This window comes from Struthio camelus, chromosome W, assembly GCF_040807025.1.
Source record: "Struthio camelus isolate bStrCam1 chromosome W, bStrCam1.hap1, whole genome shotgun sequence".
Lineage (NCBI taxonomy): Eukaryota > Metazoa > Chordata > Aves > Struthioniformes > Struthionidae > Struthio > Struthio camelus.
Genome location: NC_090981.1, coordinates 41264617 through 41283686, shown reverse-complemented (window position 1 = coordinate 41283686; position 19070 = coordinate 41264617). Strand labels below are relative to the sequence as shown.

Genomic DNA, 19070 nt, shown 5'->3' with positions numbered 1-19070 from the left:
GAAAGTATGAGATCCATGGACAGCAAAATTAATGTAAACTATGGCAGTCTGCAGAAAACCATGCTCCCCAAGTCCCTCTCTCCACAGCACTCCCAGCCACTTTCAGTGCTCCTCATCCCTTTTTCTTCTGCTTTACACTTAAACTTCATCCTATATTCCCTTTGTGGCTGGATACACAACAGGATGTGAGATATAGCTGGTTTTAAACTGTCCACAGGCTGAGCAGCTGGCCAAATACACACATATATACACGCACTCAGCTGTTTGCTGACTACGCATAACTTGCAGCTGCCTTAATCCTAAAGGGCAGGACGAATTTGTGTCCCTCTTCTCTACCTATCTCATTTTTAATAAAAACTTTGCAATCTGTACTTCTCCATCAAATTGGGTTGCAAGCGTGAAAGCTATCTGGGAAGATGGGGAAAGTGAAACACCGAGAAATGGCAGGACTGTATAAACCTCGTCTATAAATAAAAGTATCTGTAACGGTTCTGCCCAGCTCCATGACTCAGCTGTGAAGGCAGAACATGAAAGAATCTAGTGACAAAAGAAATACATAGACACATCCAGACACTTTTCTTCTTAAAGAATACTCAGCAAAGGTTTTGGAAAGCTACATTGTAATTACATTAAACTATGTCCCTGTATGGAAACACATCTTTGCAACAATCACACATTGCTACTGTAAAAGGATACAGTTTACTATTGAAGCCTTGAATAAAAAACCATGAAATCTTAGGAGGTTAAAAGGTTAAAACCTTCAATGGGACCCATTCCCAACAGAGACATCAAAAAAAAAAAAAAAAGGTATTCAGAACTTTTTTTTTTTTTAAGGTAGACATTAAGCCCTCTTTATAAATAATATAATATGATTCCTTTAGGGGAATTTTATATTTTCCTGCTTTGTGTAGCACTTTAAAAGTGCTTTCCTATTTACCTGCACAGAAGAGTTCATTTGTGGAGAAAGGAAGAGAAGAATACATGGTTAGCTAACTCTTCACCCCAACTACAAAACAGTAAGTATTGGTTAGCATATGACAATTTTCAAATATGCATCATCAATAAGCAATAAAAAAGTCAAAGTACAATTCTTCCTAGCATACTACTTCTGCAGCTTCTTGCTGTACTTTTTTTTCTGCAGCACGGAGCACATGGGAAACTTCTTCTGACAAAAAGCTGAACCCACAGGAATAGCAATGAGTAAAATACGTATTCTGGAGTTCTACAAAATCTCCCTCTCCTCCTCCATTCATGACCAAAAAGAGGTACTTAGAGTCCAAGGCAATATAGAGTTGATCTTGAAATAAATCCTACTATTTAAAGACTTATAAGAAATACATATAATGTTAGGTTTTTTGATCCTTGCATTGGACTTTGAAAATGTCTAAACGATACCAGGCAAATGCGTCAGTGGCTGTAAAAAGGATAAGTATATGGAACAAGATCCAGTTTTTCCATTTTGTCTCATCTTCCTGAACCAAGCAAAAGCTATCAAAAATGATACAGAATTTAACTGCGCAGTCCTCTGAAGGACGGTACCAGCTAGGACATGAAAACAGAGAGAGAGGCACTCAAACTAAATTCTCGTGGCCTGGGAAGAAGTTTAATGCTAGTAACAACCATTTCAAGAACACGTAGAGCCACCATCACTGTATTATCATACAAAGGGCATTTCAAGAACTCACAATGTTCAATGCATCGAAATTCAATAAATCTGCAGATTAAACTTGGAAGAATTTTGGTTTAAAATGTACCAAGTTTTCCCAAAGAGTATTTACAGTTTAAAACCAAAGGTATTCTTGAAATGCAGGAGGGGATAAAGTCTTTCAGTACTCAAGAATCTCTTATACTGTTATGCTAAAACCTTCCCCCTCCCAAAAGACGACCAACTAGAAAAAAAATTCTTCAAAACTCATCAAATGCAACATTCAATAAAGAACTAAAATTACAAGTACTATTAATAAAAGGTAGGAACTTGAAATTTCATTGTTATGTTTAAACACGGACTTAAGAGAGACAATAAAGGTAAGTTTAAAAATCATTTAAGCCAAGCTCCAGATGCGAGAGTACGTTTGTTAAACACACAGACCTGTAAGCAAGCATCAAGAAATTTTCATTCTAGGCATTTTTGTAATATGTAACATTTAATTTCTGACAAAAATTAGCTTGATAGCTAAACAAGAGGGAAAACGTCTATGCAGCTAGCTCATTCTGCTACTGCTTAGATAGTTCCTTCTTTTCCTGCCCTCATACTACTGAAGCAATAGGTCAAGGGGTACCCCACTGTACCTTCACTTCCAAAAGGCTGAAAAAAAAAAAAAATCAATATCCATCATTAAAAATGGAATTACTGATGCAGAAGGCCACTGCATGCAGAAGGCCACCCAGCTGATCTATGACAATTAAGATGACAATAAAAAGAGACTGAAGACAAAGCTGATGAGATTCTGCACTTTGAGAACTATCATGGATGCACAAGGTCAAATTAAGTCCAGTGAGAATTCATTTTCAAACGTCAGAGTAGATATTCTTGTTCAAGAGAAAGGGGAGAAAACCAAACAACAACAACAGAGAATGACACACAGAGTTGGTTTTACCCAGTGTTCAATTCACTGCAGAAATTGTCCAATGGTAGTTTGTCCTGGTATAAAGTATTACCATATTGTGCTATCACAGTCAATGAAATTATGAGTTAATTAGAAGTGCAACCCAGTGCAGCACAACTTACTGACACAGTTCAGAATTTATTTCAATTTTACTAGAAAGTTAGAATATACTACAAGATAGAGCGTTTGGAGTATAAGCTCCCTAGTTTAAAGCCACATTTTTCCTTAAAAAGCTTTCATGTTAAAAGAGTCAAGCTGTTGCCCTACTCTACTGACTCCAACACTGCAAGTCTACTAAGAAAGAACAGTACACGTTAAAAAATAGGTTTTCAAATCTTTCCAGATGGACTGCTATAGAAAATATTTCTCTGAATCCCTTGGGCACTGCCAGTGTTGACAAACTAAACACGATTCCTCGGCCAGCCTTCCACACACAACATTCATTAGGCGTGGAAATGGGCCTTGAGAAACTGAGGCAATTCTGGCTATTTAAGTACCTATTCACAAGTGATGGTAGCATTAAGATATTCAAAATATTTATAGAAAATATACAGAAAATTATTTATAAGAACACAAAATAAATACTTGCTTTGTTATACTTCCTTGAGGAAAAGAAGCTCAAGGATGTCATGCAGAGCTGTTCAAAAATTAGTACTAACTGTTTTTAGTGTTTATTTCTAACTGCTTTGTTGCTGTTTAGCTTCCTAGAAAAGCGTTTTCATAAACCCTATAAACTATTATGTTATCAAACTAACTCATGGAAAAAACAAACACCACACCCAGCTCTGTTTCAAGTCTTTCTCTCAAAGCACAGTTTATTATTCAAGCACATAAAAAGCTAGCAGCTTTAATCAAAGCAAGTTTCAGTATTCCATGGCCCTTATTTTGTTTCTCAAGCCCTGGGAAAAGGACAAACCTGCTTCTAAATTTCCTTATGAGTAACAATGGTTCTTAACCCTTTTTTGTTTCTTTTATCTTGTTCAAGTCATCTGGTAAGTTTCTTCATTAGACAGAAGATACAGAGTTTAACACAATACACTAATTTAAATAGGGACATGAACATCGAGTAAGTACATCTGTGAATTTACTGTGTGCCGGATACTTTGCTCTAGCTTCCCAGCAGTGGCACAGCTCACTTCACTGCTCTTGCATTCACTCTGGAAAAATGCATAAGCAGTCCTCCACAGGCATTCAGGACAGACTAAAACGCTCATGTGAACAGCTTGACAATGCCTGGTCACATGCCATAAATTCACACCTGAACTTTGCACTAACATCCCCCATAACAGACAAGCATATAAAACATTATCCTCATGGAATTAATAATAATTCAGTTGAGCTAAATGAATGCAGAAATCAGTTGCATATTAAAGCCTAGATAGAATTTGTTTTTTTAAATGCTTACTAAACTGAAGGTTTGACGCTTTATGACTTTGGCTACAGGCAATGCTGGCAGCATTAACGAACTTGTAAATGAATCTAGATTAGATAGTTTTGATTGTCATCCAAATGGTAAACATAATGGTTTATCAACAGTTTTGAGGCCTGTAAAAAGTGGACATTGCTTTCAGCATGAGTGCCGTGACTAAATAAACCACTATTTTTTAAGACCTGACAATATAAACTGTGCTAGCACTCCAGAAACAGAGCTCCCAGATGTGTTCCCTCAGAACAAAAAAGGATCATCGGCACAGTGACAAAGATGCCACGATATATTTTTCTGATATGACCTCTTTTGTGAGGCACTGAAGAACTTGACATTAGCTGTCCTAAGTCACAGATTAATTTCTCAACCCTAGAACACTAAATAGTCTTCCCTAAGAGAAGAATTTCAAAATGATTTTAAAAAATATTTTTTCTGAGTCAGTATCTCCATTTGACACCCATGACCTTAAACTTTCCCATGACTGGAGTTACAGGAGCCTCGAGCCAATTTTTCTGCATGGGCAAATAAAGCAAATAGGTTTCAGCAGTTGCAAAGAGCCACAGACCAAACATTCATTTACCAGCACTGCTGGTCAATTACTGACCAAATTACCAATTACTGGCTTTGGCAGAGGGTGGAAAAGGAGTAGAGACAATTAAACCGGTCCTATTCTGAGTCCTGCCTGTTATCTGTGGAAGGATACAAGCATCTTGGCACCACTTGATTAAGAGGACTTGTACTGTTACTTCTAGTATCTGAAAGGATAAGGGGGACAAAAGTCAAATGTTTTACTATATGCAAGAGCCAGTGATGGCTGATCAACAGCAGTCATAAACGACACACATTGTCAACTACTTCTATTATCATTTAATCCAAAGAACTGATGGGTCGTAGGCATTAATTTTACAATGCTTCAACAATCCTAAACAACTTCTTTCTCCTCCATAAAGTTCAAGTTTATTCGATGGAGAGCAAAATGAGACAAAGTAGCATTTTCACAGGCTTGCATCTTAATCTCCTATCCTGCATAATGTCTTTGTCTTCTCCTTCAGGACTCTCTGGATTCTACCCACAGTCCAAATTCTAGATGCTTGTAGTAGAGAACTTGCATGCAGCTGATTTCTCTTTGCCAGATTTTCTCTGCCTACTTGTTGATGGAGACAGAGCTGCAGTGCAAAACATGCCCTGGATGATTCTGATTATGGAAGATAGATCCTGCTAGCACAAAATCAATGAAAAAGTATATTTTATATATAGTGAAGAGACGACCCAGGCATCTCTTACGCTGAATAATGGCACAACATATGTAATAATTAGCATCTGCAGATAACTGTTTTATTGGAAAGTTAAGGACCCACCAAGGAATTTGGTTTTCCATTGTTGTCTGTACTACAATAAAGTTTTTGTTTTCCCCTTTCTTTATTAAATTTTTAAGAAAAAAAGCAAAAATAAGAGCAACAATTTAATAAATTACCAACAACCACTAACAATGACATCAGAACAAACTAACGAAAACAAATCCTCTAGATGTGGCTTTTGCTCTTGTTTTTTTTTTTTTTTTTTATATTTTTTTAGACAACAGGAATAATGTAGCACAGCTGAGGTTTCTCATTTGGCCTTCAAAGATAGCTTCTGGGTAAGCTGTAGTGGGCAAAAGCTAATATAGGAACAAACAAGCACAATTGATTCACACATGAGAGAAGAGAGCACAGTAACCCAGCAGCTGAAAATGGAAAATCATTCATGACTACACCACAGCTATATGGGTATTTGAGAATACCATTAAACGCGTGATATAATATATCCTGCCAACTTCAGACAGACAACCTTGGAAGAACATGAGATTACACTTCCTAGCAGTTTCTGTTTTATGCAGTATCACCTTTTCATACTGGAACAAAGGGGAAACCAAATTCTTCATGGATGATTAGAAGGTTAAGTAAATAAAGCTAGAAGACACCAATATGTCACTAATCTGAAATACTCATCATCTCTGCCATTGATCTAACACACCTGTTGTGTGGAAGAAACAGACATTTTGTGCCATACCACAGGTGAACGTTCCAAGGAACATGCACCAGTAACCTGACACACACAGAAAATTGATTCATCTGAAATAGGTCAATATAAATGTGTGGCTAATTGGTTTGCTGGCAACTCTGCAGCACCCTATCAGTGATAACAAGATCTTTCAACTGATGGCATCAAACCTGCTAACAGACTAAAAAGCAGAAATACGTAGACTTTACAAACTGTTCAGAAAACATATTAAATTCTGACCTGATGCCTGACTTGAAGGTCTAACATACTAATAGATTAAAGGTAAAGGCACTACTTTTTCAATAATCATCTTAGGCCTTGCAATCTCTCTTTCATTTTTTCAAATACACTGTTTTACACTTGCAAGTGATTTTTTAAAGTTAAAATTAAAATATTTGCAACTGGATGTATGTTGCTATTCTTTATGCTGAATATAGCTGCGAAAATAAGTGAATACAACTTCTTCAAATACTGTATTAATACTAAAAAAATTAAAGAACATACAAAGTAAAAGTTGGAGGAATTAGCTGATAAAACTAACTAGACAAGTAATTTGGGTAGCAGTTAGAAAAGAAGTCCATGCATGAACTTTAAAAACTTGCAAAGCATTAGTGGTTAAAAGAAACTTTATTTGTGCTAGAAAAAATAGTGCAGTAAACTCTAAAAACCCCCGTTTACTAGGAGTTGTCAGGTAACAAACTAGCCACCAGAGGGAGCCCATATAATCTTGTATAACGGACAAAGAACACAGAGCATAAAGATACACAGAGAGAGAGAGAGAGAGAGAATCCTGTTTCAAATACGCAGATGAGAGCTTAAGAGATGAGAGCTGCCTATATCCAGAAAGCTTTGCTGTTAATTGTTCCTAACCCACACAATGAAACAGCCTTCCTACAGTACTTTCTCTCAGATTCCTTCTTATTTTTACAGATGTAAATAAAAGTAACTGAATTCTGGTTTAAAGTATGATAAATATAGCTAAAATAAACAGAAACCAAAATATACCGTGATGTGCTTTATTCTTTTAGTCTATGAAGTTGTTCTCTGAATTCAGTATTTCAGAATGTCACCCACCAATTGATTTAGTATTTTAACCCACAAATAATATGGTAGGAAAAAAAAAAAAAGAGGTCTAAGAAGCTGAAGGAAGAATGCTTGTATAGTCCTAGGAATTTTTAAAGTATTTCCTTCGAAAAGATTCAGGGCTGGAATTTTAAGTTACTGGGATGGCCACGAGACATGTTTTCTACTTTTTTCCCCCCTACAACAAGTCAGCTACACTTTATCATTTTTACACACTGAATACTTCAAGATTTAACAGAGAAGCCACTTCCTTCTCTGTCCTAATGAGCTAATTCACATCCCGGAAAGTCTTCTAGGCTGTTTGCTTCATGACTTAGCATAACTTGCTATTAAGAACAGTTGTCAACTGCAGAATACTATTTGTTGAATCAAAACAAGACAATCTCTCCCACACCACGTGTTCCTGTTTCGTTCTTAGAGGACCAGTATCTCACTTTGCCTTCCAATTCTTTGTAACTGTCAAAGCTGTAGATCCGATTTTAAGTTAATAAAGTGAATACAAAAGAAGTGGCAACTATAATTAACATCACAGTGTTTCTACCTCCTATCTTTGACCTTCACAACTTCTTGTGAATTCATGTTCTTCTACTGCAGAATTTGCCCATATTTTCCCTCTATACCATGGCTACTTTACAATGTTTATATAATACAATAACGCCACTCTATAGAAAAAATTTCAAAGTGCATACTTTCCACACTAAAAATGCAATTTTTCCGTAAAATTCTTTGCAGTCAAAATAGTTGTAGGATCGAAGAAATTAAATTTACTATGGGAAAAGTTTTAATTTGACCCCAGAGAATACAAACGGGTTTTGATGAACACTGTGAAGTAGCAAATAAGTACACAGTGTGTACAACTTCTCTCACTAGCTTAAAAAGTTACGCATTACTTTTCTTAGGCTTGCTATGCTGTCTAACAAAAAATACACTAAAAATGTGGATGATCTGAAGTGCACAGTGCTCCAGGACACATTAGTACAGCCCCCATGTTACTCTGCAGTCTAGGGACCTAGGATTCTACCTGCAAGATGAAGGTCCATAGCCATGACATCTTGGCAACAGCTAGTCAAATAGGTGTGAATTTTGAATTTTCACATGTTTTTGTCTGGTCTTTGGTCCAATTTAGCCTGAGTCCCTGAAACCCTGAAGGATTTTTCCTTCTTATTCTTCCTTGAAAAATTACAAAATTTACAGGAAATATTAAAAAATAGTTCCACATACAATCTTACCTCAGCCCACTACTGCATCGGCATTATCGGATCACAGAGAGAATAAAAATAATGCTGGATTAAAGAATCTAACAGAGGCATAATAGGATACCCCCTAACCATATTTAACAACTTGGTATTAATGCTCAAAATCTACATTGTTATGTTATTCTTGCTCTGAAAAAACTATGAGCTTCTATATTAGAAGGCAGAGATGCTAGCCAGGACTCCCAACCCAATTCTGTAATCGTATACCTAAGAGACTATATATTCATGTCTAAATATTAAAGTGAATCATACATTTTTCCTGTAATGATACATATATGTACTATTACATTCTCTTCTTACGCTAATCCAGGAAAGTCTTATACACCATTCCAGCAAGTAGTACTTTCAGAAAGTACTATAAATTTGCTTCGTAGTGAAGAGAAAACAAATAATCTGTATATGCGCTACTAAAATGGATGATTTTGTATAGTAACCAAATAAACTGATGCAACTGTTACAACAGTTCTGCAAGCAGCTTTATAGTCATCTGTTCTGAATATATCTATAAACTTCTTACATGAAATTTGGAGATAAGTTTTATGTATAAACACATAGCAGAATAAGTTTGTGGAAGGAACTTAAGTTTATTGACAAATTTCACGGATGAACTAAGCAACGCTACAGTTTTAACAGTTTCCTTGAAAGTCTATATACAGCGACCCAGATCTATACACCACTACTCTTAATGAACATATACGACACACACACAATAAATTACGTGTTGTTACATTTTTATGAATTATTTAATATCAAAACTAACAAATTATGGGAACTCCAGCTTGTAAATACATTGCAAATATAACACACATTAACAAATAGAGTTTGACCTTGTATTAGGAGGGGACATTGATACAGTTTTAAAATTAACATTTCCTACTCTCTTATGTTTAATCTCTTACCAGGTCGTTCCTTGCCAGTTCCTTTTGACTCAGCAAATTTCTGTATTAAACTCTCAACTGTAGTATTTGTCATGTTATTAATAAACTCTTCATGCACCTTCAAAAAAAACCAAACAAACAAAGGAAGGTAAAACCCAGCAATTGAAAGAATGTGATTAACTTTAAAAAGTGGTTTTCTTTAGGGTTAATCTTCAAAATACCACCCTCTAAAATATATTAAAGGGCTTACAGAAATCAACAGGCATTTTATCAAGAAAATCCCTTCATCACTTTAACGTTAATAACTGTATGTACCAGGACACATACAAACGAGGAACGAAACAATACATCTTGATGACTGGTCTAGGACTTACTTCAGTTTCTTCTCTCTAAACCACTTTTGCATATATTGTTTTCTGAATTTCTGACAGTAGCATGTCCCACTACAATGTTAGAAAGACAGGCAGTCTCTTAAGCCAGCACCAGTAAGGGTGTGAACGTTTACCACTGCATTATCACAGTTCCCACCTGCTTGATAAAAGCATTACTGTTGTAATGTTTTTGATCTGGCAAAGAAGAAAACATATGCTACTACTAAAAGGTCTTTCCAACAGTGTGGTATAGATATGCTTTAGAAATAAACAGCATGACCCTTGTGATCATCACACACTAGCAGAAAACCTCAAAATTAAGTGAAGAGTACAATGACTCAAATTTTAAGCATTCACAAATAAAACTACATTTCAACACAACAAAAAATTAAAGGCTATTTATAAGGATTATTACTTAAAAAAAAAAAACTTGCATCTAAAGAAACGATACTCTAAAAGCGTTTTAAATTACTGTTACTGAAGAACTTTTCCTCACAAAAAAACAAAGTTTATTAAAAATTCTGAAACTTTTCAGACTGGTATGATTTTAAGTATTCGTTAAAGAAAAGCACAGGTATCCCAGCTGTGTCTGAAATGAGTGCTAATTTAACATATAGAGAACAGATTTGCAAATAACCTAAAAACTCTTTAAACTATCAAAACATTATTTTCTTTTTAACACAAAGTTTAATGATTACTCAACCTTACTTACTCAGTAACATTTGTGATATGAAACTTATCAACGTAACAGGAAGCAGTAAAAATTTCAGCTCATGTTGAATTTAGATATTGAAAAAAAATTTCCACTACAACAATCAAAATCAGACGATGATTCATTTAATGATAATTTTCAGAAACTGGTTTGAATAGCAAAAGAGAATTAATAGACATACAAGCATCATTATTAATATGCTATTTAATCAAAAGATTAAAATGGAAATTTAGCAGACATTCAAAGCCCCTTCAAATATCTGATAAACAGGTTCAGTACTCATAACATTTTCTATTTGTGGTGAAAAGACCAAAATCTGCTTGAAAATTTTTCTTGAATCCCTGGACCATTTCTGTTTATCTCCTCCTACTTCCTCTGGCTTAAAAAGTTACTATCATTTGAAAGATGTGATCTTGTAATTATCACTAAGATAGTAAGAAATGTCCCATTTCTGAACATGTCCCATGTTCAGAAAAATACATATTATAGTCCAAATAAACAAATATTCATATAAACATTACCTCTCCTATTTGTAAATGAATTTCTTTTACGGTATTTGACAATGATTCTATAATTTCTTTCATATGAAGGAGGTGTGTTTCTTCAATGTCTTGAAATTTCTGCAAACCAGATACAAGTAATTACTCATAATGAAAATAATTCTTGAAATATTAAATCTTAAATTTTAATTATTAAATATACTAAGCAAAAAATTCAATTACTTTTTGAGATCTTGATCATGGTAAGTAGTGTTTAAGAAAGGAAGGTTTGGAATTCACAAAGTCACTAAATAAGGTACTTATAAACATGACATCCATTTAGACTATTGAGGTTTTAAAGAATAATTCAAATTCTGGTGTTCTTAAAAATCATAAATATCAGCAAATAGCTAATTCAATACTATTAAAAAAAGGGATTTCTAATGCCTCACATATACAATGTTGTGCTATAGAACATTTCATTTCCAAGAAAAAGTGTTTCTGTTTGCGTGTAGCAGAGGATACTATAAACAATCATAGCTGTATTTTTACCACTTGACCTGCTCTTTACACTTTCACCTATCTTGTTTTTTCTCCATATACATAATCTCACCTATCTCTTCCAGGAGAAAATAGGGATGGAGGGTGTTTACATATCTCCTTTCCCCATTTATGAAGATTTTCATCTTTTCTCATCTAATCCCCAAAAACCTATTTCTAGATCTCCCTTGCACCTTCTCGTGAAGACTTCCCCCTCCCACTCACAACGCACACATGCTTTCTCTTGTTCTAGTCATCCACATCACTTGCATCTTTAAATATGATTCATCTGTTTGATCTCTAAACTTGCTGTAAACAGTCTTTGCAGTTACTGCCTGGAATTTGTCCTCCTGGTCCATCTTACCCAGGCTTCCATTTGACATCCATTTTAAAATCGCTTCCAGAGTCTCTGATGACCCCATAATCTTCTTGAAATCTTGCTCTATGTTTATTCCTGCCCTCTCCTAGTTTTCTTCCTACTTCAGTAAATGCCCTTCAAACGTGTCCTTCAAAGCACCACTTAATCCTCTCTCCAATTTTTATAAGGTTCTCTGAGGATTTTCTCTCTACATTTTTCACCTCCTGGTACTCTGATCCACAAGCACAAGAACAACTCCATACAAACAAGTCCAATGCCTCTGTCTCATGTCTATCTCCTAAACTTTTTTCTTGCCATACTTGCATGCCTCTCTAGCCATCAATCAAGCAGATCAAAATTCTTCTCTAGCAGCCTTTTCTTCATTACCGAGCTTATGATGGTCCTCAATTTTGTAGCCTCTTATTTGACCTTCCTGCTTTTACTGGTTACCTGATTGTATAAACTACATTATTTTGCTTTCAAAGCTATCTATGGTCCGTCTCCATAAAATCTGCTCTACTTCAATGCGTCAACACCTGTATGCAAGTGACCTTGCAGACTGTTTGCATTACCTAATTTTTAAACCCCAGGTGAATTTCTGAGATCATGACAATGCTGCTTCCCTTACATTTGGTGCATGCTCCCTGTAAAAGCCTGCAAAATTGAGGTACCATCCTCCTTCAAGCTCTTCTCTATAATGCATATTGAAACAGCTAAGCAGCTCTGTCCATTCAGAGATTTTTGTCTAATATGTCAGTGGATCTCACCTCCCCCCATTATTTCCTTATTTCTTGTTTTATGATTTATATTCAAAGTCTTTGAAGTAGAAGTCATCTAGCCTCGTACAGTGCATAACACAAAAGGGTTGTGATCAAAGACTAAGGCTACCTAGAAGATGTACTACAAACAGTATTCATACCACAGATATAATCATTAAATGAATTGTTTATTTGCATATATGAGCAGCATACTTGAGATTAAATTCTTGAAAGATCAGTCCATGCTGAAAAGATTTACTGAAATGAATCTTGATATTAATGACCCAACACAAATGCAAATCACTTCTTAGCATTGTAAGCTACAATCAGAATGAAAAAATTGTCATCAACAGTATCCTTAACTGTCCAACTCAGCACATGCAATTAAAGCAAGCATGCTATTTTTTAAAACATGTTTTCCTGTAAGTTTTAAAATGTATACTGTGAAGAGTTCTTACTTTCTTAAACCTTTATTTATATGCAGACTACTCAACAGCAAAGACTTCCAGTCGACTCTCCTCAGTTCCAGTTAACACAGAAGACTTTCAAAGGATATTTTAATATTTTCAGCTATTTGATCCTTTCCAGTGACTGACTGTACTATGTGATTAAAAAAAGCTTCTAGCCCAGTGGGATAATTGGCATAATGAGGTCTTATATAACCACTGCATAAAAGAACTATAACTTTTCTCAGAAAATCTTTCAGCATGAAGAATGTTACATCCATTTCTGAACAACAGAAAACGAACTACGTTTTTACACTTTACCAAACCAAAACATTCCATGTTTATTGCAGCATAAGCTACAATTCTTGCAACTCAAGATTAGCAAGATCACACTTCACAATTCAACTTCTCAAGTTCACACATCACAAGTCACTTCCCTCTCGATAACTGCAAGCAAGATAGTTAATGAAAAAAAAAGAAAAAATAAGTGAAAGTAATGCAAAGAGCAGCTGAAGAGTTAAACTAAGCAAAGAGGACAGCTAAGAGAGGACATTACTACATGTTTACTCAGAATATAGCCACAGCAGCTCAAGATGTTAGTATCCTCAGAACAATTTTATCTGAACAGCCTAATATAGATTTAAGTTAAGCCAACTAATTTTGCCCTGAAACAGCTAAGAATGCTCATATTCATTTATTTTGTTTTCAGAGCTACTAATTTAAAGTGAAATATATCCTAAATTAAGATAATCTACAGTAGGTTCGATTTAAAAAGGGAGGGAGGGAAGTGGGCTTCCACATTTTCATGGGTTTTGCTATTTTTCCTAGGACATCATACATACAGCAGCAATCCTTCCACCAAACTGTAAATGCAGCTACACCCTTGTAATGCAAAAAAACCCCATAGATAGGGCTTTCACTGGCATAATTCCAACTTTATTTTTCACTATGAGTAGCTGTGGAAGATACTAAAGTCTCCAGTTGTCAGTTAACTTGTTAAGTGAAAATTTAAAATTTAGAGTAAAAAGGTTGTTGCAGCTAAGGAACTAAGCGTATAAGACAAACGTGGTTTGTAATGAGAGGTAATTCTGCACTGTTTTTGTAAATAATAATTAAAAAAAAAAAGCCTAAAAGAATGGTCAGGTTTTCCCAGCCATAACACATTTGGTATAGTAAAAAGATACTGTCTTTCTCTCTACATCTCAAGTCAAGTTTATATAACTAATATCTAATACCTACCTAATAACACAAATGAGAAAACTGAGCAAAAAGCATTTTCATAGTCTGATACACAAAATAAGCTAAATCACTTCTCATTCTTTTGTTGCAGGAGATTGTTCAAATGGACAAAATGAAAAGCCCAGCTAGCCTGCTTGCTGAAAGCTCCTGTATTTTCCTTCAGTAATTCATTGACAATGAAACCTGTTTCAAATACTCTTCATGTTTATCTTGCATCAGTTCTAAACAAGAACTCCTTTTCACATTACTCACAGCTTTCTTACTCACTGGAGACAAGTTTACAGTGCAGTTTAGCAAGGCCAGTTTACTAAAGTTGTATTAGTTATACATTTTCTTATTGTTTCAGAGAGCAATAAATCAACTGCTACAAAGAGTCGCTTTCTTGCAATGCAGGGAACAGACAGCAGACAGCTTTTGTGAGACTAAAAGATTAAAGCAACCTGACTGAGTTGCACTGAAATGGATCAGAAGCCTTTACAGGATCTCTTTCAATGGGGATTTGGTAGCTTCTAGAACAAGCAAAATAACAAACAGGGCAAGAACTTAAATTATTCTAGCTAGATCCACAAGAGCGCAGCTGTATACGATCTAAAAAAATCATCAGAACAGCTCAGTAGTTTTCTGGTTCTACTTTATTTCTTAGTGTTAAAAGGGGGGCCAAGAGCACAAGCCAGGCTGCACTGTAATTTACACCTACTACACAGTGATGCAGTTACTGGAATGGTTATTGAGCAATTACAATAGTTATGCTATCAGGAACACTACAAAAAAGTTACCATTCTGGATAACAGCAGTACGTGTTCACATGTCAGTGTGCTTCTACCTATTCTTATTGAGGAAACTTTCTGGGAGGAACGTTACACTTCAGTGGTAGAGACTCTTTTGTTAACATAATATTATACTTGTTTCCAACAATTAAGATTTTAAAATACATTCAACTATTTTTAGTTGTTTACAAACGCAGTCTAGTCTCAGAATTCTCAAATGATCGTAATCACACTTGCCAACACCAAGCCCTACCAAATTGGCTAGGGATAACTGATCCACAAATATTTCACGTTACACACACAATCCTAAGGCAACAGATGTAAACGAATAATGTTGACACCTATTTAAGTGAGTACAGGACACAATGTCACATACTTTAGCTAGCACTAACGCTTCAAGATGCAAGCCCCCACCCTTGGCTCCACAATGCTACCTCCTTTGTGTCACCAAAAATGCTTGCGTGATCTTTTAATAAACCAGATCCAGGAACTGTTCTGGGTTAAAGCCAACTTTTCTTACTACGTCAGGTTTATCTGGACTAGTTCACCAAGGCAACTCCTCATATTTGACAAAGGCAGAGGCATGGCAGGAGGTCAACTGCTGCTTTTGACAGTAATACTGGCTTAAAATACATATTGAAAAAAAAAGCCTCACACATCAGAGATGAGAGAGAAGTACAAGAAGCCATATAACCTAGCCCACCATAGTACCTACAAACTTTTCTTGGTGCATTTTTCTCTATAAAGCCTTCCTATACCAGTGAAGAACTGCAATCAACATCGTCTTATCCAAAGAAGGCACAGTTACATACTACACACACACATAAATTTTTTAAAACAGGATTTAAAATGACAAATATTTTTAAAACTAGAGAAAAATAATGTACCTAAGTTGAACTCAAACAGAAAATGGAAGCATGGGGGAGGTCCTATGTCTGGACCAAACTGTATGGTGTGGTTGGAAGACTCTTCCTACCAGAACCTAGTCAGAATACTGGAAAAAAGATGCCTATTGACATCCTTTCATTAAAACGTTTACAAGACTCCTAACATAAGTCATTTAAAGGAAGAATTTTGCAGTAGTATGTTTGAGCTCTTTTTCAGCACAAATGCCTAGGGTGGGGGTTTGGTATGTGATACATTTGGTATCCTTTCTGTAACAGCTGTGTTGAAGGTCTATTCAGAGATGAACTAGATCTAATTCTAGTCAGATTTGGAGGTAGAAAAGCAGTTTATAGTTTAGGACAGGGTAGCTTTTTACATGTCAGTATACACAATCCCTGAGCTGTAAAATCTTCATTTCCACAGAGGTATGAAAAACTGAAATGCTTTTCCACTTTTTTTCCACTTTTTTTTTTTGAAAAAAAAAGCTTTAACATACACAAAGCAGCAGCATATACAATCACACAAAGAACGTGACATCCTCTGGAATACAGACTAAAACATCTTTTAAAAAAAAATTGGAAAAAAATACACAGAAATCTGAACAGATATAAGGGCTTTCGACCACCTCAGACAAACCTTGAGAAGGCACTTTAACAAACTGTTACTGAAGTGTTTTGCTGGAATAATAGTGAAAAAGCACGACGGATCCCAATACTAAAACTCTTATCTGAACTCTGCCCACCAGCAAGCCATATGATTTCCCCACGTGATCACAACACACCTGTAACACTTTCAGAAGTTCATTTTGCTTTCTTCCTAAAAATTTCTTCAAAAAGACTTTCTAGAGTGCTAATACCTGTGTATTACATAGCAACACCATCATTACAAAATACATGGTCAGTCAATGTTTGCCTTTCAAGTCCCTACTACTTTTGACGCTATAGTTCACATCGGTTTTCAAGGGACATTCTATCTTGAACTGATTTTCCAAAAGCTTTGCTTTCAGATCAAACCTGAATGAGAGACAATAAAATATGCTGATCTACTTTAAAAGCTAACTCATTTAATATAACACTTACCTGTGCAGTTTCTGTCATTTTCTGTTCAAAATCAGATTTAACTGCAGCATATTTCTCCACATACAGTTTGTAGGTATCTGTAGCTTTTTTCAATTTAACTGCTGCCTATAGAAATTTAAAAAAGCTGTCAAATGTTACATATCCAGTCTGTTCCAATGCTTTCAGTCATTAGTAGTAGTCAGCCTATGACGAATTATAAAAAAATTCAGGTGCATATCAACACAGTGAATTGTCATAACAAAATTTTACAACCAAATAACTGATTCAAGCCTTTAGAGATATCTATTCAAAGTTGTATATAAACCATATAACCATTTTAAAAGAGAACAAAGATACGCATACTAAAGTTGTTACCCCATTTAAATCCCTTCTGCTTTTCAGAAATGACTAATTTTAAAGTACTTCTTTTGATATCAAATTTTTAAAATTGTAGATCTGAAGTTAATGATTAGCTCTTTTGTCAAAGATACAGAAAAAATAGGAAGAAAGCAGGGTGGGAATACAGTGCAAACAGAGCTTTAGTACAATTTGGAAAGAGGTAACAGTAAAAAAGAGGCACTTTTTTTTCTTTAGAAGTGGAAGAAAAATAAGGAAAAAGATATCCAAGGAAAAAGCACAGGCCTTACATCAATGAAAACTAAGAGAAGATATTTGAAACAAAAGATTATGAAGAACACGCTGATGACCACATTTACGCAGCTCAGACTTGTTCACCAACAGTCCTTTTTGGCTTTATAATTTATTAATCTGTTTCATTATTTGTTGCCATTAAACCGAAATTATCTTTTTGTGAGCTTAACATTCTTAAAAGATAAAGAGAAATACAGGAGAATCCCAAAATTAGATCAAAAGCAAAATTGAATTAAGTGATTATTTTTAGTGGAAAAAAAACTATTTTCAAAGTTTACAGTATGACACACAGGATATGAAGTTTTTGGAATCTTTGATAATATTGCTATCTCATCTCCAAGTTAAAAATCAGTTAAAATAGATTTTATTCCTCTTGAACATCAGCTTTTTATAGCTTCTTTGCTCAACATGCCTAGTTTATCTCCTTCAAATCTTCCATCAGTTAAAATTGAAAAACATTGCTGAATTATTAATGACATCAGTAAAGACAGTTGTATAATATATGTTTTCCATTTGTTTTATTTCTAAACAGCTCTCCTCCCTTCTTTCAAATGAAGGCCATCAGTTTCATAGTAAAAATGGCAACTACTTCTTATTTGCAATGAGTAAACTACTACTTGGAAAGCTGACCACTATCTATGACTTTCAAAGAAATTAAAATCAAGACGCCCTCTGGAAAGAGGTCGTTATATTTTGGGCTTTAAAGAAAAATATAACTGAAAATCATGAATAGTAGTATAGTGTTAACACACATTCAGCTACAAAAACAGCAATCAGGACTTCCAAGGAAGAGAAATTGAAGCTGAAGTTCCACAAGCACTTTTCCAGTTACAGAGACAGCCTAAGCAGATCTTGCTCACATAGTCCTTTAAATCCAGCACGACAGAGGCAACTTGAAAATATCACACTATATAAAGAACATGGATACTGATCCTTTAGGCATTTTAGGATGGCATGACAGGATGTATCAAACATCAGTCACTTCCCTTAAACTTTACTTCATTATTCTCACTCTTGTACCTCCACATAGGGGAATTCCCAGGAAGAAAACAGTCCAGTCTTGTTTCCCAAATACAACTTACTATACCAAAAGTACAAAGTGCTTTATGAACACTTAGTTTTAATAAAGTTAAGGTGGGTTTGGAGTAAGATGGTGCCAAATTTAATCACTGAAAAGAAAGGAAATGCAAAGTTGCAAGACTTTTAAAATCAGATTTTTTGTGAAGTGTTAGGTAGCTGAAACCACATATGCATGGGATTTTGACACAAAACTAAAACATTCTCTGCCTCTTGTAACCATGTCTAACTATGAGCAGAACTATCGGTGTATGTGCTGAAGAGCATTTATGGAAAGTGCTTATTCAGTAAGACCGACAAAATGGTCAAACAGGCGAACGCTACATGATTAACCAATAATCTGTTCTGAAAACAGGATGTGTGTATTCTCAGGTGTAGCAATTGCTAGAACTCTATTTAGCAGACTTAGTAACTGAAAGCACGAGGATCAGTCAACACTT

The 19070-nt window shown here is 35.2% G+C and overlaps 1 protein-coding gene across 3 annotated transcripts in view; it reads right to left on the bottom strand.

Moving 5' to 3' along the window:
* Positions 1 to 19070, bottom strand: part of LOC104152923 (FCH and mu domain containing endocytic adaptor 2) — an 89199-nt gene that overhangs the window by 51121 nt on the left and 19008 nt on the right. For all 3 annotated transcript variants that reach the window (XM_068924669.1, XM_068924670.1, XM_068924671.1), the window contains exons 6-8: positions 16924 to 17028; positions 10894 to 10992; positions 9311 to 9407 (exon numbers count right to left, since the gene is read on the bottom strand). In XM_068924669.1, the coding sequence (XP_068780770.1) occupies positions 9311 to 9407; positions 10894 to 10992; positions 16924 to 17028 (301 nt within the window). The remainder of the gene's footprint in view (positions 1 to 9310; positions 9408 to 10893; positions 10993 to 16923; positions 17029 to 19070) is intronic.